Source organism: Puma concolor, chromosome A1 (genome assembly GCF_028749965.1).
Source record: "Puma concolor isolate L17-30 chromosome A1, mPumCon1.1.hap2, whole genome shotgun sequence".
Taxonomy (NCBI): domain Eukaryota; kingdom Metazoa; phylum Chordata; class Mammalia; order Carnivora; family Felidae; genus Puma; species Puma concolor.
The window spans coordinates 190476373-190497622 of NC_141667.1; the positions used below are offsets into that span (position 1 = coordinate 190476373).

At 35.2% G+C, this 21250-nt stretch overlaps 1 protein-coding gene across 16 annotated transcripts in view; it reads left to right on the forward strand.

Annotated features, from left to right (window-relative positions):
* The window catches only part of MYCBP2 (MYC binding protein 2), a 293673-nt gene that overhangs the window by 93297 nt on the left and 179126 nt on the right, over positions 1-21250 (forward strand). For 15 of the 16 annotated variants that reach the window (XM_086709934.1, XM_086709939.1, XM_086709855.1 and 12 more), the window contains 3 exons: positions 6354-6473; positions 7754-7835; positions 15589-15706. In XM_086709934.1, the coding sequence (XP_086566060.1) occupies positions 6354-6473; positions 7754-7835; positions 15589-15706 (320 nt within the window). Of the gene's footprint in view, positions 1-6353; positions 6494-7753; positions 7836-15588; positions 15707-21250 lie in introns of those variants that run through there. The other variant, XM_086709942.1, reaches the window with a different exon arrangement.

Here is a 21250-nt window from a genome sequence, read left to right on the forward strand (position 1 = left end):
TCATAAAGTTAAGGGAAAGTGGAAAAATAATGATTTCTTTCTATTTTTTATCCTTTATTATCTGCTCTTAGATGACTGCTATCTGACATTTTATAGTCCTTTTCTTAAAAATGCAGTGTGCTTTAGAATTAACAAAATTACTAAATTCAGTGTATAAAGTGATAGAGTTGACTGCTATTAAGCTTTTCCATTGTTTTAACATTAAAGTTTATATTCACAATGCACACAAAAATGGTGATACATGTAAGCAAAGGCTGAGTTATGTAGGCCTGTTCTAGTCCTTGAAAACTATCAGAAATCTAATAAACAAGTCTGTGAGTGACTAGGAATCTATTTCTGTGTAATTCTTTGAGCGCTCATCATTCTGCATTAATTAGAAATATTTTTTTAAAAGCTTATTTTTGTTTAAACTACAGCTATGGGTCTTTTAAACTACAAGGTCAGGAAAGAATTTAATGCAGAGAGTTTATAAATTTATATATAAATTCTGCCTTGAATCATGGCATGTGACAAGTATAACTAATAGTTGCTGTTTTCTTAAATGCCCAAGATATACCCTGCAAAATAGAAGAGAAAGTTTTAAAAACATGCGATCCATATAGACAAATTACTCTGTTTTGTGTCTTGTTTTTTCCTTTGCTACAAAACAATTATAGACTAATTTTATTTTTAAACTTTCACATGCAATATATTATAATTCACTTTATTTACATTTGCCTCTCTTGGTTTATCAGTTTGCCACTCAAAGCAAAACCACCAAACAAAATAAACAAAACCCCTGTTGTTAGCCAAAGCACAGGTAGAGCACTATTTAAGATACATTCTACAGAAACTAAAATTGAGAATATTTTAAATCTAATGTGATTAACCATAGTAAAATTTGTGATTGTTTTATTTACTGAGTGCTCTAATAATGCCATAAATATTTACATCAATGGAACGCTATTTACCATGTACTTACTATGTAAACTATCTTATTGCCAGAGTCTCTGATCTCATATTTTATACTACACCACTATTGGAATGGATTTTCTCCGTGTCTTTTTTTTTTTTTTAACCCCCAGTTGTTGGAAAGTGCAATTTTTCCAGCACTTTACCTGAAGTTAAATGTTCACATTTCATGAAACAGTTTAAAACTTTTTCAGCTCCATGTTGCTATCTTATGGCCAAACATCTTTATTTTGCAGAATTTGAAGATGAAATGCCAAATGAAGACTAGGGTTACAAATTCAAAACAGACTTATTCAATGTCTCATTGATTAACTATACAAATTACTCAACAATAGTTCCATCTTAACTGCTGCAGGTTTATTTTATAACCAGACTGCATATTTGTAGCAACCTCTTCAGAAGGATCTACTTGTAGTATTACAGTATACAGCCAGTTGTGTGTATGCATATATGTTTTTTTATCAGGTTTTATGGTTTTATAACTGAAACAGTTTCATCTCTTTACCACCAAAATGAATTTAAAGTGTAAGTAAGTAATATCAAATGGTGCTGTTTTATGTAGAGTATTGATTTACCACTGACTAATTCCTGTACACCCACAAATTCTCCCTTCCTTTGTCCCATTAGTCCCACTGTCCCTGTCATTTAATCACCTCACCATACACTGCTTTTACTCTTGCTATATAGAACCACAGTCACAGTCTTTTAATATGTATATTTTTCTCTTTTTCCTTACCCTGTTTGTCTTCCACAGAGAAATTCACTATATTAATTGCTGTGTCCTAGCTTACCTTTAAATACATTGGTGGTACAAACTATAGGATGGTAATAGGTAAAATTGCCTAGACTATGACTTTTTTATGGGCGTGTGGAGGTTAACAACTGTGGATTCATTGTTAACAGGAATGAGTTCTAAGATGGAAAGTTGGAGAGCTTCTGCCTGATTGAAAGGAATTCAGAGAAGGTTACAGAATCCATCCTGTTCCAGGGAAATTTTGATTAGAGTCAAACTAGAGTATATGAGGCTTGTTATATGTTAGTAAGTCTAACATATGATCCATAAAACAGAGTAATTTGTTTCCATATGATCATATTTCAAACAGATACCTGGATTAACATTTGTTTCAGCTCTTTAGTCCCTTACGTAGAAAAACATTGTTTTGTAGTACTCCTAGTTAGGAACATCTGAATTATTCTGGAGATCAGTCTTGAAATCTGGCTTGAAGTGACCAATGTGAAAATCCAAAGGCTCGCTGATAAACATCTGTGTGTATTTTACACCTATTTTCTGTTTAGAAAGGCATGGTATAACCCTTGTAACTTTTGAATCAGGCCTCAGTTTTAATCCCAGATTTGTCATTAATTAGGATATATGGCTGTTCATAAATTTTATAATCGCTTTGGCTTTAGTTTTCCTTATTTAAAAATAGGATTGATAATTCCTGATTTTATATACGTTTGTATATACATATATATTCCTTGCCATTAGAAATCCTCCATGAATACTAGCTTTAATTCTTTGAATTGAATTCTTTGCTTTCTCTTTTAGAATTATCCAAAAGGCGCAGATTTGAGATTTGTTAATTATGTAATTAATTAGTTGATTTTTAAATTTTTTTTTTCAACGTTTTTATTTATTTTTGGGACAGAGAGAGACAGAGCATGAACGGGGGAGGGGCAGAGAGAGAGGGAGACACAGAATCGGAAACAGGCTCCAGGCTCCGAGCCATCAGCCCAGAGCCCGACGCAGGGCTCGAACTCGCGGACCGCGAGATCGTGACCTGGCTGAAGTCGGACGCTCAACCGACTGTGCCACCCAGGCGCCCCAATTAGTTGATTTTTATAAAAGATTGAAGATGTCAGCCATTTGGTGGTGGTAAAACACATGAGCCTTATTTTCGATCAAACTCCAAAACTGCTCTACTGTTTATTACTTTTGATTGGTTACTTAACCCTTCTAAGCCTTGGTTTTCCCAGCTGTAAAGTGGAGTGACAATACGGATATCATTGGATTATTGTATTGATTTTTAAAAAGCAACAATAGTAAATATTGATTGAGCACTTTTTATATATTATTTCACTTAATCCTCATAAGGACCTTGTGAGGTAATGTATCATTATTGCTTTTTTATAGATGGGAAAGCTAAGACTTAAAGAAGGCCCAGTGTCCTGTTGTCCTCATACTAGCAAATAGTACAGCCAGGATTCCAGTCGAAGTCTCTTAGGCTTCAGTGCCCAAAAGTACTTCTCCACTGTGCTATTTAAATTTTCAGTGTTTAAGCACAGAGCAAGTGGATAGCAAATTGTAGTTGATAACTGCTTTGATGTTTAATTTTAGTGATTTTGCTCAAAGTACTCACAGTATTCTGTGATACATTTTGTGATATGCATGGCTCTAAGATTACCCAAAAAAGTGGAGATTAAATAAAGATTAAAATTAAGAGTTAAAGTCCTTTAATTCCTGAATCTCCTTTTCTCTATGTATGTGCACAAATATGCGTAAATAGTGTAGAGTGTGTGTGTGTGTGTGTGTGTGTGTATACATATATATGTATATATATATATTACTTTAGATACATACCTGTCCAAACTTTATAGCTATTATAGTTTCAATATCACATATCTATGAACACACTCATATTAGGGGAAAATGCAGATATGCTTCTACCTAAATGGCCAATTATAAGAATATTCAGACCTAATTATTTTTCCTACAAATGTGAGATTAATTTTATTGCTGCTTATTAACACTTTACTAAATAAGGAGCTTGAGCAGAATTAATCTTGCTGAATTTCACTTGCTGATTCTTGAATTGACACTGAATTTTTGGCTACTCATCAGGTACCTTTTTTTTCTTTGATAACCTATAAATTTCTAAATTATTAGAAGCATATTTAATTTTTTTGGCTGACATCAAATACCAGATGCAGATATATATTTTAAAAATTCTGCTACTACTGCTGATAATGATCAAGAACTTCATCTCTGTTTTTTTACGTGTGATGTTTTCACCATCTGTAATAATTGAGATTATTTTCAATAGTTAGATACAGGTTTGTTTAGATAAACTTGAACAAAATGTTTCTGGTATTTTTTTTACCTTTAAATAACAACTACTACTCTTTTAATCACTGTGATTTTAATCAGTGAATTACTAGGCTTTTTTTTCCCTCCTTCCCTGATGCTATGCGTCTATAATGGAATTTGTGTCTATATTAATCTCTGACTCAAGGGAGAGGGCAAAATGCTAAACTCAAAGGTAGAATCTTCTAATTAAGCATCAATACATCTATATAAAGTAGAATGACACTTGTAATATTGAATTTAGTTAAGTCTGGCAAAATCATATGAACACAGTTTGTTTTCTCTATTAAATTAGATTTGGTTTTAATAATTAGATATTTTTAACCAATTGAGATAAAGCAATAAAATTTCTATACATCTGTTATCTTATTTAAATTGGTTTTTAGAAGATACTCCTTTTGTTTAGGCCCTGTCTTTCCTGTCTTTCCAAGATGAGGAGTCTCTGAACTAAGATTGTATTCCATTTTGGACAGAGTGAAAAAAATGTTGTGGTTTTTTTTTTTCTTTTTAGCCCATTCTTTCAGATTTGATTTGGCAAACCCACATTAGATAATTTAGCAAAAGAGGAATCACATTCTTTATCCTATTATAGTAAAACCTCTCACTAATTCAGAATTTATTATACTTCAGATGCAGTATTTGTTATCTTCTTTGAGTAAAAAATTCAAAATAATTTCTTCCTCTGAATTTTCAGGGTCATACTTATAAGGGGAAACCTGTCTAAAATCACTAGCTTTTCAAACCAAGGGCTCAAGAAATGAAGGATTCCTTCAGCGTGCCTTCAGCCTCTGGGTCCAGCAATTAATTCTTGTATGTTAAAGGACTTTTATGTTTATGGTACATTTTTATGTAATATAGGCCTATTTTGAATTATAATGTAGGTAACCACATTTTATTTATTGTAGCCTTTAGTTTCATCCATAATCTGTACTGCTTGAAAGTATTAAAACTGAATTTTTACCCAAATATTCTATGATTAAGACCTTTTTAGTAAGTCATCTGAGCCAACCCATTCTGTGTTATTCCGAATTAGTGAGGTTTTACTGTCCTAGTGTTATAAAGAGTTTAAAGCTTTTTGAAATGATAGAAAGTTGTTTAGTTATAAAAAGAGAAGTCATAATTTAGGCTAATCTTGTCTTAACTGGATTATTACTAAAAGTTAGAAATATTAGATTAAAAAGAAAGGATAACATTGAATATAAAATGGTTTGATGTTATTCTGTCTGGCATTTTAAAGTGGTCAATAAAAATTCAGATTTAGTTAAAAATGTGTGTCTGTGGATCCACATGTGTATCTGCATATTATACACACTTGTTTAATGTTGCTATACCACAAGAGAGTGGTTTAGACTTATCAGCCTTTTGAAATTCCTTCCAGAACTAGATGTATTCCGTGTACAAGGAATTTGAATCTTGATGATATAGAGGTCATATTTTAGTGATGTGTAGTCTTAGATTAGGAAAAACAGAATTGCCTCCCTTATTTACACATTCCAAACTAAAGTTTTATATTCTGGAATGTGGTTTTTATTTTATGGTCAGAATGCCAGAATATTCAAAGTCAAATGTAAAAACTAGGTGGAGAGAAGAAGGCCTGAAGCAAGTTTAGGGGAGGAAATTATATAAAGAAGGGAGGAGGAAAGAAGAAATGAAACAGAAAGGTTTGGGTGAGAGTGGCATTGGGGGCCAGAAGAAGACCACAAAGTAGAATGGCTGAGGGGCAAAGTGGGGCAGGAAAGATGAGTAAGAGTCAGCCATTAGATTACAGTATATTGGATAAAGCTTGTTGGTCTTTATAAATTTTTTAAAGTTCAATTGAGTCTGTAGCAGTACTGATGGACAGGTTAGCCTTCTAAGATGTTTGGGAAATATAAGTCATTTGCAAGTTGACTAGGAATATTTTTTTAAATGGCTAGTACTAACACTATCACTGTTTAAAATAATTGTTAAATGACTTTGCATGCAGTTATTTTTAAGCAAACTAAAATTTCCCATGTAAACTATTTAGAATTTTGTTATGTGTGTAATTTTATGACCCATTTACATTGCATAACTGACTAGCTTAATAGGTTTTATCCATAACTAGATCTTATCTCTGTTTTTATTGATTTAGTGATATTTGCAAACAGAAGTATGTAGTATATCTTTTCAAAATTGCTTCTTTGCAGGTAGATTCTTGATCTATCCCTTCTAACAGCTGCAGATTCTTCTTGCTTGTTTCTCTTAACATTTTTCTCTTGTTCTTCCATAGTAAACTGATTTAAAATCTTATTTTGAAGATGAATAATGGCTTAATTACAAATTATAACACTTACAGATGGAAGTGGAGAACGAGGAGAAAAGGATGCAAGCAAAATCACAACATATCCTCCAGGCTCCGTGCGATTTGACTGTGAGCTCCGGGCGGTACAAGTCAGCTGTGGATTTCATCATTCAGGTAGCAGCTGGAACTTTAGGGTATAAATGCATTTTTACAATTGTGCTAAGTAACTTATTTGCTTAGTTTTGACAAATGTAGTCTATTAAGTGTGTGTTAAAAGCAGTAGTTTGGCAGTTTCTCTCAAATCTATAAAAACTTTGTATTTATTACAGACTCTCTTTTAAAATCTATCTTCTGAGGGACTTGTGTTATAATTCAATTAATGAAACTCCTGAAGATGAAATAATCTCTAAAATCTCTCTGGACTCTAGGAGCCTGTGTTGTTTATAACCTAATCCCATGTTTTGTTACTGTTCGATGAAAAATGTGTATCAACAAATTTCTTTATTTTTTTAAAATGTAGAAAATCATTAAATTCTTAGTGAATTATTGACATGTGACCTGTATTGCCTAGATTGTACTATTCAACCTTAATAAAAATAAAAAATGTTAAATTATTTCTTTGGTACTAAATATATTTCCTTATTTGATAAGGCATTGACAGATACTAAAGTTCTGACATTTCATTGATGTTGTGCATGATTGTACAAAGCTCAAATTCATCTGCTACCTATAATCATCCTAGATGTAAGAGAACAATATTTTCTGTGGAATTTTCTACTCATTATTAAAAAGGTTTTACAGTTGGTCCAAACCTATTCCTTATTAAATATTAATGTTATTAAAGGGCCTTTATAAAAATTTTAAATGTTTTAAGAAAAACATTATGCATTTTTATAACCTACAAAAATATTTTACAGAACTAAAATTATGTTATCTTACTAAATGTAAATTTTGATTCAGTTATCCATTTTTTTAAAGTTTTTACTTTAATCACATGGTGCTCATATGACAAGTGCACCTCTTAACCCCCATCACCTATTTCACCCATCCTTCCACCCACCTCTCCTCTGGTAGCTATCAGTTTGTTCTCTGGAGTTAAGAGTCTGTTTCTTGATTTCTCTCTCTCTCATTTCCCTTTGTTCATTTGTTTCTTAAATTCCACATGTGAGTGAAATCATATGGTATTTGTCTTTCTCTGACTGACTTATTTCGCTTAGCATTATACTCTTTAGCTCCATCCACGTTGTTGCAAATGGCAAGATTTCATTCTTTTTTATGGCTGAGTAATATTCCATTATATATGTATAGCACATATTCTTTATTCATCAGTTGATGTCAATTACCCATTTTTAATAGCTTTCTATTTTAGTGAATATTATACTGCTTTCAGTATTGTGATAACAATATAAAATGCATATAATGAAAAAACATAAAGCTCTGTATATTGGTTTCAGTGGTTTTAATGGAAAATGGAGATGTCTACACATTTGGATATGGGCAGCACGGGCAGCTAGGACATGGAGATGTCAATTCCAGGTACTCTTTTTGTTTGAAGATACGTTTTTTTTTAACTTTTCTTTTTTCTTTCTAAATATATATCTCTACACTTGAAATAGTATTTTTATACCACTGTTTTGCAAAATGTGGCCCATAAATTATCGGTGGATCTTGATTTTGTGGTTGAGTGCTTTTGTGGGGCTAAACGATTTTGTAGTTCCAGGAGAAAAGTTGATTTACATTTTATACATTTAAAATATCAGAGTGGCTATGATTATCACAAAATCCTAGTATATTTTTAATAATTATTATCTTTTTAAAAGTTGTTCATGACAATAGAAAAGGCAATGAATATCCCCAAAGTGCATTTAAAAAAATAAGCAATAGATGTATTCATATTCCTTGATGTTGTCTGTTTTGAAATCTTGGTCTAATATTAACATGAAGTCATTCAAGCGTTTGAATAATTTTCAAACAAAACCTGTGGTCTCTCAGAGAAACTGCTTTGGCTTACCCAGCATAGTGAAGAACTGATTGTGGTGGAGATTCCCAGATGTCACCTGATACTCATTTTTCCCTACTTCATTTGATAGTAGAGTTTTAGTTGGTGACATGACCATGCAGCTAAAGACTTCATTTGCCTACCTCCATTGCAGCAGGATATGGCCTTGTGAATTAAAGTGATTTGTGCAGCTTTGGAATCATGCTGTTAAAGGGAAGAGAGGGTACTCTTCCGTCTCTTGTTCTTCCCTCCCAGCTTGCTGCCTGGAGTCCATGTATGGTGGCAGGAGCTGGAGAAGTCATTATAGTGATCATAAATTGGAAGCCATGTATTAAGAAAAGCAGAGCTACAAGATAGAAATAGTCTCGGTTCCTGATAACATAGAACTGCCATATCAGCTCCTTACAGTAAAATAGATACTTACCTGAGAGAAATGAACTATCATGTTTAAGCCCCTATTACTTTGGCTTTCATTATAGCAGCTGAATCCATATTCTGCTTAATATAGTGAGAGATCTTTTGGTCAAAAGTGTAGAAAATCCATCTTTATTAGTTCAGGTCTTCCAAGAAGAAGTTGCTAAGACAGGATTAGATGTGCAAAGGGTTCATTGGGAGAAAACTCCGGTGGAGGATAAAAGGGGAAAGAGCAGAGAGAACTGTCAAACACACATATATAGGTCTGACCCCTGTGAAAGGAAAAGAGGGAAGAAGGATAGAGTAGGAAGTGTCTAGATTGAAGTGCAGTTCTGAGAGAGTTTCAGACAGGCATTGGGGTGTCCTCAAGCTGAGGTTGCCTTTGGAGGAGCCCCAGATTGGGCAGGAGGGCCCAGTATTATACCTTCTTCATGCTTAGACACAGGCTGGAAGCATCCCTGGGGAAGAATGGCCTCATGGAGCCAAAGGGACATCATCTGAGGCTGTCACTCAGCTGTGCTCCCTGGAGCAGGTTGTCAGAGATCTGAGTGATTCACGTACATGGCTGCCCCACCATTGAAACGAGGCTTATTGATCAAGTCTGGAGATAGATATATGGTACTTTCAGGCCAGACTTGACTTACCAATTTATTTTGCCAAAAGAACCTTCTTTCTTTTTTGAATCTTTACTCTGCCTCATTCTCCCTTGTGGTTATAAGGTATCTGCCAGAATCAACGGGACCTATATGGTTTCTCATTCACAATTAGTGAATTATGCTAGTCACTAAATAAAATCCAGGATTTTCATTTTATTTCTGAAATTACTCCATTACTGTGGCAAAGATGTGATTCTTGCTGTTTATATGGTAAAGCCCAGTGGTTCTTAATCCTGGCTGCACATTGGAATTACCTAGGGAACTTTAAAAATCCCATGCTTGTATCCTGCCTCTGTATTCTATACTCAGGAAGTGTGTGTTGGGAGGTGGGGGTAGGGTGGGAGGTGGATGGAGGTGGCAAGGGCAGTGCTGGATAGGATCAAGAGTTTTTTCTTAAGAGCTCTCCAGATTCTAATATGTATCAGGATTAAGAACCACTGTCTATCCTTAGAGAGCAAGGTCAGATCCATTTGCAGTGCACACAAAATGGATATGAAATGTAGTGTCCTTAGTTACTTTGATGAATGTTGTTGCTAATGAGAAGAGATGATTAAGGTATCATTGAGTTTAATTTCTCACTAAAAACACAAGTGTAACATATATTTGATACTCTTGTCAAAAGATCTGTAAAACTATCACAACTTTTTTTCTTTTATTTAATTCTAGTGTAGTCAGCATAAAAACTATCACAGTCTTAATGACAAATATTGTGCTTGGAAAGACAGCAAAAGGTCTTTGGCAGAATCAGTTCATCAAGTGTCACTGGATATAGCATTTGGATATTGGACATTGGACATGATAAAATATCAGTGCCTTGCAGGGTTGAACAGTTACTATCACAGGTGTTAGAAGGCAACAGATGTTTTGCTTTATAGTTGGATGACATCACTGATATGCAGAGACTGAGTCAGGGTTGTAACTTGACTGGGGAAGAACTCGGCAACTTTTCTGTTCTTTATTGGGTCTCATGACACAGAAGAAGACGGTTTGTCGTCATCATCATCATCATCATCATCGCTGTTATTGAACTGGTGTTTATTTTGTAGTCATGATATAAGCTGAGAAGGGTGCATTATAGTTAGACATGATGGACCATCAATCATGTGCAGCAGGATGGCATTTCTTCACAAGTCATACTTTATACTTGGATGCCATTCCACAGCAAATAATTGGCAAATAGCTGTATTTCATGGTCTTGACTGAGTGGGAGGGAAACAGTGAAAATCATGATTATAATCAAGTCACAGCCCTCAAGTAACTGTGAAATATGTAGAAGGAACCGCATAAGCACAAGATTCTGCTACACTACATTGAGGTGTAATGGTTGTTGAAAGAGAAGGTGTTCTTGTCAGCTTTTAAAATGAGAGGTTACCTAAAAACATTGTCTTGTAGACCTGATTTTATCAGTGAGCACCATCCCTTGATTTTCAGTGACTTGCTCAGGTGATAATATTATAGCAGTTTGCTGAGTATTTTTGAATAGCTTGAATTTATCATCTTCACAAAAATATGATAGGTTTAAGTGTTGACAAAATATCAGAGTTTCTTAAGACTGATGGAGTTTGCTTTCACTGCTCAAAATGGTTCTTTCCCCACAGGTACATTTTCATTCCTGGCTCCATTGATTGAGTTGTAACTGGAAGGTTGTAACATGTGGTGTGGGAAGAGCTAAACTGGGTAACCCAGTGAAACAATGCCTACACACTGTGCCTGGTGTGTTAAACAGAAATTAGTCAAAACTTTCTATTGTAACCACTCTAGTTACCCTGTTTGTCTGGGCCCATGTGGGACTTGGAAGACAGGACACAATACCTGTGGTATTGATTCAGAGATGAATTAGCCACTTCTATGGAGGAACAGTCCCAGGAGGAACAGAGCCCCTGTAGCATACATGTTAACTACCACAAAGAAAACATTTATAGGTATTTAGTTGAAATAAAGTACATAGTTGGGGGTTATTTTTTAAAGTTTATAGTAATCAAGTTCTTTTAACTGGAATTTATTGTATAGCACACATTGATTATGTGTGGTTAAAGCAAAGTAAATATTGTAGTGTGCATTGTGGTAAAGATTAATAAAAATGTTATTGATAGTCTCTTTATTTAATGTGTTGTCTTGGCAGAATGACTGAGTTCATTCTCCAGTTTGGGTCCTGATTCTATCACTTGGTGCCTATATGACTGTGGCCACGTTTCTTAACTTCCTTTGTCTCAATTTCTTCTCTGTTTAATTGGAGTAAGTACATTTCCTTCAGAAGGTTGTTGTGAGAATTCAGGAGGATAATGCCTGTCACTTAGTATAGGGCCTAGTCCATAGTAGGTGCTCAGTGCTGTTAGCTGCTGCTTTTTAAAGTGAATGTCAGAAAGTTTGTGAGAGCTTTTCTATATTCACCCCTGCCATGAGTCTACTAACCCTCTTTTTAGTTTATTTTGTTCAGTATGCTTCTAAATGTCTGAATTCTGTATTCTTTTTAAACCATTTACAGTAAACTTAAACCTGGATATTTGCAAAGAGATTATATAGTTTAGATACTTTAATTCTCTGTTTTCCAGTAGAATTTTGATCATTCTTACAGTATTTTTGAGTTTCATCTTTTTCTTGCTATCCTGACTGCATTCTGCATTAGTATATTTATTACCCAATCATAGTATCTGGAACCATTTAGACAAGGTTGAAATCTTCATCTCCTACCAACTATGTGACTGACTGCAGTTTACTAGACCTTAGTTTAAATATCCCATAGGATTGTGGAAGAATCAATTCAGTGTATGTGAAATGCCTAGTGTGCACACATGGATGTAAACATACACATGTGATTTTTCTTTTCTGTTCTTGTGTTTTCAAAACAATAAATGGGCTCACTAATATTATGGAAAGAGTTCAAAGACTATGTATTAGAAGGTCTGCTACCAGCTCTTGGGAAGATGCTTTGAGCTCTTCAGATCTACCTGTAGAGTTATTTTGATAATCAGTTATACAGTTTATGTGAAAGTGCTTTGCAAAATTGCAGATAAGTTAACAGATATAAGAACGTCCCCTTCATTCTTTGTTAGTGGACATTTCTGTTAGAGAGCATTAGTTCACCGTATAACCCTTTGAATGGACAGTTAGTTGTCTTTTTGGCAAAAGTCTCTATAGCTCAGAGTTGAAAACGATTTACCTTTCACTACTATTCTTGGCCATGTTACTCCATCCTCAAGTCAAAAAACTACCGCTCTTTTGAGGCAAGATCATTCTGTTGTACTCCCTTTTATTACCTACCGTTCAGTCATTGCCTTTCATTCACTGAAAATTTAGTATCTGGTTCACAGTGTTTTCTGTCTCTGAGTCTTGTCCCATTCATGAGTGACTTCAGTATCCGTGAGAATGGTCCCATACACTATACCTATCTTGGCACCTTGTATCTAGTAAACTTTACTTCCACATTCATGGTGGTTATTTCCAAGACCCATCTTGGATCAAGCATAGCTCCAACTCTAAATTCCTAAGTTTATAAAAAGCTCATAGTCTGATGATAGCTTTACTTTACTTGGCCTTTGACTTTATCAGTACTTCATTCCCCACTACACTCTACATTTTTACTCTCTCTGACCTTTTTTACTTTATTTTCTACCCAACTTAGAGATTGTTATGGATTCTTTTCACCTATACTCTTACCAGCAACCTCAGTTTTTTTGCCCTCTTGGTCTTGATAATAGGGCATGGCAACACTTCCTGCATGAATCAATCTATCCATATTTTCCATATCTAACTTAGACTTCTGGAAAAAAGTAAATCACCATATATGTGCAGATTGTTAAATGATTTCCAGATTCAACCAGGTCTTCTACAATGGGCAGTAATTGTTCTGTTTTGTGGTTTGGGACTATTTGGTTTCACATCTCTTGAATTTGATGAAAGATATGGGATCTCTCTTCAGAACAGTAGGTATAAGAACATATACATAAAAGTTGGCTTATGGGGCACCTGAGTGGCTCAGTCAGTTAAGTGCCCGACTTCGGCTCAGGTCATGATCTCATGGTTTGTGAGTTCAAGCCCCGCACCAGGCTCTGTGCTGACAGCTCAGAGCCTGGAGTCTGCTTTGGATTCTGTGTCTCCCTCACTGTCTCTCCTCCTCCTCCTCTGCTCGCATTCTGTTTCTATGTCTCTCAAAAAAAAAAAAACGTTAAGGAAAAAAAAAAAAAAGTTGGCTTATAAATTTAGGAGGTTCACGGATGTCCTGAAGTTCACTCATAGGCTTTCTAGAAATCCTTTGGATCTGAGTTAAAACTCCTGGTCTAGATATTTATTTGTTCCCTTTACCATCCCTTTTTTGTAATCTTCATATTCTCTGCTTACCCATTTCCGTCTTCTCTCAGCATGTGACTTCTGTTCACATCACTACAAAAATAAAAACCATTAGGTGGAAAATTCTTTAGCCCACCAACTCTACACACCTACCTGCATCCATACTATTTCTTTGCTCCTTTTCATGTTACTTTGAAAGAAGGACCTGTTCTTGTCCATGCTATGAAGCCTTTACCCTAGGGATCTAGTTCTGTTTCATTTCTCCTGTCTAAACTGTATCTTTAGCCTTTTTATCTTTACTCACTCTTGTAAACTTAAACGAATTTCTGTCTTCTTAAAAGGAACAAAGCCTCATTGAGCTTCATTTCCTCTTTAGCTGTTGGTTCTCCTTTCTTTTTTCTGTTTTGGGGCAGAGATTCTTGAAGACGCTTTGCATAGTCTCTGGCCCCACTGTTAATGCCTCATCTGCTGTAGTGTTGTGCCTATTTCCACCAGAGACTTTTTCCTTGCTAAATCCCATGGTCACTTGTATGTGTCTCTGGAGTGTTTAGCATGTACATTATATCCCCCTTCTTGAAACTTTCTCCTCCAGTGACGGTCTTCGTGCCACATTTTCCCAGAGTTCATGCTTCCTCTTTGTTATGTCCTAGATTGCTGTGAGCTCTTCTTCCTCTGTCCGTCCATACCTGAAGTGTTGGAAAAAACTCATGATGAAAATTAGGATCTCTTCTTTGCTCTAATTGTCTTCCTAGATCTCTCATTCATTTTCATAGCTTGAGTGAATGTTACCACCATCTACCTTGCTGCTTAAGCAAAAACCTTCCTGCCAAGTCTAGTCAGTTCCGTTCCTTACACAGCTATCATACTCATTTATTTCTTTGAATCCACACTGTTTTTAGTTCAGGCCTTTATCATAACTCATCCAGATTATTGTGAAATTTTCATAACTAGGTTTCCAGGTGCTAGTCTCGCCCTTTCCAACTCCGTTTTCATTGGAGCCTGAGTAACCATTAAAAAATATACTTTATGTAATTTTTAAAAAATTTGAAGTATCATAATTGTCTGAAACAAAGTTCCTATTATGTGTCAACTGTTTCTACAGTGATTATTCTAATTACAGATAATGATTACTAAAAATGGTGAATAAATGGTTAGTAAAGTGATACAAGGATGGGGACAAGGATGGATACAGTGGATATGAGGGTTGTCATTTATTCAGTGTTAACTGTGTGCTGGACACTGAGCCAAGCACTTGATGTATATAAACTTCTTTATTGTTCGTAGGAAGCCTATGGGGTAGGTACTAGTTAGTACTATCCTCCATGTTATAGAAGAGAAAACTGAAACACAAAAAAGATGAGTAACTTGCTTAAAGTCATGGTCACAATGCTGTTGGAGCCAGGGTTCATACCCTGGCCATCTCATCTAGCTCTAGAGTTTAAGCTTCTAGCCACTGTTGTAGTGCCTCTCATCGTATCCCACTCTGATTTCATTAACTACTGTATTAAAATCTAAAATTATAGCTCAGTAAAAAAAAGGTAGGAAAAAGAGTATAAAATTGATTGTTTTGTATAGTTCCTGTTAAAGCTGTGTATGATTTTTATTTCATCCAACAAATATTTATAACATGACTTTTGCTATAAAAGCAAAAGTAGCACCAGTCTTTGAAAAAAGACAGAGATTGTGTGTCCATAATTAGAGTAATAAATTTAGGAAATCTTTTTAATAATCTCTATGAAGTCAGTGATAACCTCTTTTACATCTTTGTGGATCTAGGTGGAAACAGGCATATAGTACCTCAATAAGTATTTAGTAAATATACTATTAGTGCCTTTTATGTCTTCGATTCCTTATTGCAATGTTTATTTATTGCTTTTTATTTCAGTTGAGGCCTGTAAGAAATTGACTTAATTTTTTTTTTTTTTTAACCTAGGGGATGTCCCACCCTTGTTCAAGCACTGCCAGGCCCTAGCACACAAGTTACTGCAGGCAGCAACCACACGGCAGTACTTTTAATGGATGGACAGGTCTTCACATTTGGAAGTTTTTCTGTAAGGAATTTTTTAAGCATTAATAGTATCGCATTGTACCATTGCCTTACAATTTGTCTGTGTTAGCTGTTTTTTCTGGTTTCAGTGAAATTCTTGTGTTATAATTATTGCATATGCATATTTCCTGTCTCTACATCTAGCACACACAAGACCTGAATGACATTACTTTGAAATAACTTTCTTCTCCAGGATAGCATTAGAATTTATTAAATTTAACAATGTATTAGAGTTGGACATGCTTATTCCAGGTCAAAATTCTTTAAACATTCAGTAGAGCTAATTCTATCATTTGGAAGCGTATTTCCCAACTAGCTTGCACAGACTGATTTTTCTTAACCTATAGAACTGTTTCTAACTTAGCACTTCTTAAAGGCCTAGTTTTCTTAATAGATTTATTTAAAATTATAGTTTCCTTTTTCCTCTCCTTCTCTCTCTCTATCTCTCTGTTTCCCTCTGTTTGCCTGTTTGTTTCTCTCTTTTTGCCAAAACTTCAAAAGAGTAAAAAATGCTCTGAGAGTTTTGTATAGTTTGGTCATAATAGAGATCAAGGAAAAACCTCATAAGACTTTAAGCCTCATAAAACCTATACCATCTCTGTCATGGGTAACTGTTTACAACTCTACAACCTAAATTTCTGGGTTGGAATTTGCAGCTATTGATTTTTCAAAAATGTGAATGTGAACTTTAAGAAAAAATCTTTTCGGGCACCTGGGTGGCTCAGTCGGTTAAGTATCTGACTTAGGTCATGATCTCACGGTTCATGAATTTGAGCCCCTCATTGGACTCTCTGCTGTCAGCATGGAGCCTGCTTGGGATTCTTTCTCTCCCTCTCTCTGCCCCTGCCATGCTCTCTCACTTGCTCTTTCTCTCAAATAAACTTGAAAAAAAAAAAAAGAATCTTTTATTTGGAAATAATTTTAAACTTCAGAAAGGTTGCAAAAAGTAAGAGTAGTACATAGAACACCCATATACCCTTGAGCCAGATTCATCTATTGGTAACATTTTGATTTGCTTTATAACTTTTACATACATGCTCTTATTGTCCCTTACACACTCTGTGGGTGTGTGTGTAAAAGTTTTTTTTCCTGAATCCTTTAAGAATAACTTTACATATATTGTGACCCTTTACTCTTGAATACTTCAGTTTATATTTTTTTGATTGATCCAGTAATTACTTTTTGACTTTCTTTTTGTCTCCTCTAATCTGTGATCAGTCATTGCATCTGATTATCATGTCTCATTAGTCTCCTTTAATCTGTACCACACCCACACCTTTTCTTTGTCTATTATGATGACATTGATGTTTTTGAAGAGTATAGTACTTTTTTTTTTTTTCGTAATAAAATGAGCCTCATTTTTGTTTCTCTGCTATTTTCTCATGTTTAGATTTCAGGTTGTGCATTCCAAGCCAAAATACTATGTAAGTGATGTTGTGTTCTTCTCAGGTATCACGTCTGGAGGCACAAAATACCCACCTGCCCTTCATTGGTGATGCAATTTTTGATTACCTGGAAAATGTTTAATTTCTCTACTGCATAATTAGTATTTTTTCCCTTGAAATTAATAAGGAATTTATGGGTTGATTCAATTAAGTGAGTCCTATTAAAAAGACAGTTGTAGGGTACCTGCTTTTCATGCAGTTTCCCCCTAGATTTAGCATCCCATTCTTGCCTAGACCATTCTTTACTATAACGGTTACAAAAAGATGATTTTCTAATTCCAGCACGCCATCACATTTACCAATTGGCCCTTTGCATTTTAGTGTAAGCAAGAGCCCATCTTATTTGTTTCATACAGATGCATGTATTTGTATTTTTTTCATTACTGTCCTTAATTATTTGGTTGCTTCGATTGTCTCGTATTTCATCGATTCAAGTCCCTTCAAGCTGGCTCCTGTGTTCTTGTGACATGCCCCTTCATTTTTGGGAGCATTTCCTTATTTCCTGGCATAACAAGATGTTTCAGGCTTACCTGTAAGCCTAGAATCAGCCATTTCTCTGAGAATGCAGGTTTGTTTTAGTGGGGAATAGGATTAGACACCCAGTTGAGCACTAGGTATATTTATTGCTATGGGGTGTCTTTATATCCCCAGTACACATATATGTACATATATCTATACATGTAAGTATTTTAGAAATCATAAGCCCATACCAGTCAGTACCTCTAATTCCATTTCATCCCTATAGGGGTCTTTCTTACCTTGACCCATTCCATGTTTGTTTTGTTTCCTTTTTCCACAGTAAGAATTTTGGCTTCTAACAATATCAATACATTTATTTCTCATTCAGTCAGTCCTAAAATATGGGTAAAATAGTTTTATATTTGATTTTCCCCTCACCACTATAAACACAAACTCACTGAAAGGAGTTCAGGATTTTCTGTCCCTCTCGCTCCTGCCCCCTTTTACCTGTGTCCCTCCCCAAAGCTAAAGGTATAAAGTCAAGTATTGTGTTTATAAGTCACGTGGGTTTTTCTTCTTACCCCAGTTCAGTGGAATTATGTTATTCCTTTGGAATAGAATTGGATTCATTTGCTTCAGTTTGCTTTTTGTTTCATTTTAAAAAATAGTTAATATTAATAAGAATAGGTACAAATAACAGATTCTTTGTGAAGAGCAGCAACAGCCAAGGATTACCCTTCTTCCCCTTGTTTCTGAAAACAAGCCCTTTTTCAGATCCATTTGTCTCACCCTGTCCTGGGGCAGGGGTTCATCTCTGTAAAGTGAGTAAGATCTGATGTCAGGGGCTAAGGGACAAAGAGAGATGACCTTTCAGCATGGAGGAGATCACTTCGTCCTCAAACAATGAATGAGGCTCCCGAGGGGTGTCAGCAGTAGTAGAAAAGGGGCAGATGCAGAAGACTGTTACACAGTGGCCTCCTTCTTCTCCCTGTGGTAACAGGCCCCCTAGCCCTTCCTGGGAACACACAGGTTAAAATGCTGACGCCTGACATGTCATGCCCCCTTTGAGCTCTCAGACTTCCAAGGAGAGAGGCTTGTGGCCCAATGCACTGTTTCAATTTGTTTTAGTTTTAGGATCCCTCTTCTCATATCCTTAGGTGTAATTTTATTTTTTGAATATGTAGAACATTGACATGTTTCTAAAAGTTAAGTTATGCAAAAATAGTATATACTCTGTCAAATGTCATTTCCCCCCTATCCGTTTTACTCCATGCTTGTAAGTAATAAACTTCATTGTTTTCCAGTTTATCCTTCCTGAGTTTCTTGTAGGATTAATAAATAAATAAGTACACACATATACTGTCTACATCTGCATTGTATAGATACAGGTTTGTGTGCATATATGTATGCATATGTATGTAACACATGTATCTATAATTATTTCCCCTTCTTTATTTTTCAAAAGGTAGCATTTTATGTATGCTCTTCTGCACTTTGCCCTTTTTATTGTACTGTATTTCCTGGAAATCACTCCATGTTCGTAGAGATCTTCCTTATTCTTTTTTTTTATTTCTGCATAGTACATTGTACATATATACTATATTTTATTCAGTCAGTTTCTTATGCTTGGACATTTAAGTGCTTTCCAATATTTTGCAACAAAACAATAAATACTGTTAGAGGTGTATCTTTGAGGTAAATTTCTAGAAGTAAGGTTGCTGGGTTGAAGGTTAGTGCCTGTGTAGTTTTGTGAGATATTAACAACTCCCTTCTGTTTTGTATTCTTGCCAGCAATGGATGAGAATACCTGTTTCTCCACAGCTTTGCCAACACAATGCACTGTCATGCCTTTTAATTCGTGACAGTCTGATGGGTGAGAAGTGGCCCTGCACACTTTGAAGCCTTTTTCCTGTAGCTGGTGCTGTGAACCTTCAAGCCCTTAACCTACATTTAGTGTTTTGACATTAAGGGTTAGGTTTTCTCTTTGGGTAGATGATTTTACCAGTGCTTTTTCCTAGTCCTCTGTACTCCTCTCTTCTTCTCAAGCCACCCCTTTTGCAGGCTTCACCCCCTCCAACTTGCAGTGGCAGGTGGGTGGAGAAAATGGTTGGAATTTGTTTTATTCCTCTGGTTACAGGTGACTTAAAGGTCAGCAGATCTGCTAATTCCTAATACTGCTGAAGGCTTGAGTGATGTGTGGTTTTCTTTGCCCTGTGTATTGGTTTTTATATAGTTTTGCGGGGGAGGGGGGATTGTGAATGTTAATATTTGAAATCAGACAACCATTATTGTCCTCTACCCCTAGAAGTTCTAGTTGTGAACTTTCATGAATTTAAATATGGTTTATGTGTAGCCATATTCTGAATGCCTGGGGTTGTCCAGGCATCTGTTGTATTTTTACACTGCTTTTCTTTACATTAGTTGGTTGATAGTAAGGGAGTAGATACTTATTTCGGTAGTTAATGACAAATAGAATTATTTTTCTTCTGAAAGCATAATGTCCTTGAATATGATATATTTTGCTCACTGTTCACATTCTTACGGGGTTTTTCTTGTTTGTTCTGGTTTTTTTTGTTTTTTTGTCAAAAAATAAGAACAGACATTGAAAGAAGCTGAGAATAAACATCAGGGGTTTTTTGGCTTCTCTGTTCCTGTGCTTGCCACTTTTCCCTCCCCTGGCTCAGCCCAGGGATTGAAGTTCTGTTGCTTTTGCAGTCACTTTGTGGCTGTGGTTTCTTGCTATGATGTTGGAGTGATAGAACTCACTAGAAACCTAATAGTTGGGGTGAGAATTAACCAGGCTGTTTATAGTGCTCCAGACTCCCTTGTTCTTCAGCTTTTTTGCTAATGGTTTCTCATTCCCATTACTTACAGACAATGATGCGCTGGAAGTCAAGATCCAGCATTTTCCACCCTCCAGAGGGTTTTTGGAAGGGAAGTTTTTGTGGGGGGAGGGCGAGCTCCTGAGCCTGGGGTGGATGAATGTTTACCTATCCACCATCAGCATTCTTTTATAGCTACTAGCTTAGTGGAGAAAGGCTTCCTCTTATTTTTTAAATTAAACTCTTACCTAACCTAGTACCTGTGGACAGCCATAGTTTTAAATAAGTTAACAATTATTTACTTAAGATACCATTCCTTAACATTGTTTCTGCTGTTTATCTTGAAACATAAATGAAATAACTTACTAACACATGATCATGTGAACATACTTAATTTTCAAATTGTATTCACAAGTTGTAGTATTCATTATTTTGGCCTTTACTCAAATATTTTCAGACTGTGATTTTAATAGTGACTTTCATTGTATACTGTCAATATCACAGTGATTTTTTTCAAAGTGAATTTTTTAAATGAACAATTTGTAATACTAATTTTTTTTAACATGTTGTATATTGTACTTTCCATTTAAATGTAGGTAAAGACAATATTTCAGGGAGATTTCTTGCATGGAAAATATTTAGCTTTATTATTGTTTTTTAATAATGCATTTTGTGGCTTATTAGGAGCAGAGTTTCTAAGAATAATAGAAATTATTTTATTTCTATATAAATTTTGGTCCAAATTTCACATGAATGTCATTAATAAGTAAAAGTACTAACAGTAAATAAAGAATAATTTTTCATAGAGCTATTTTTGTCTAC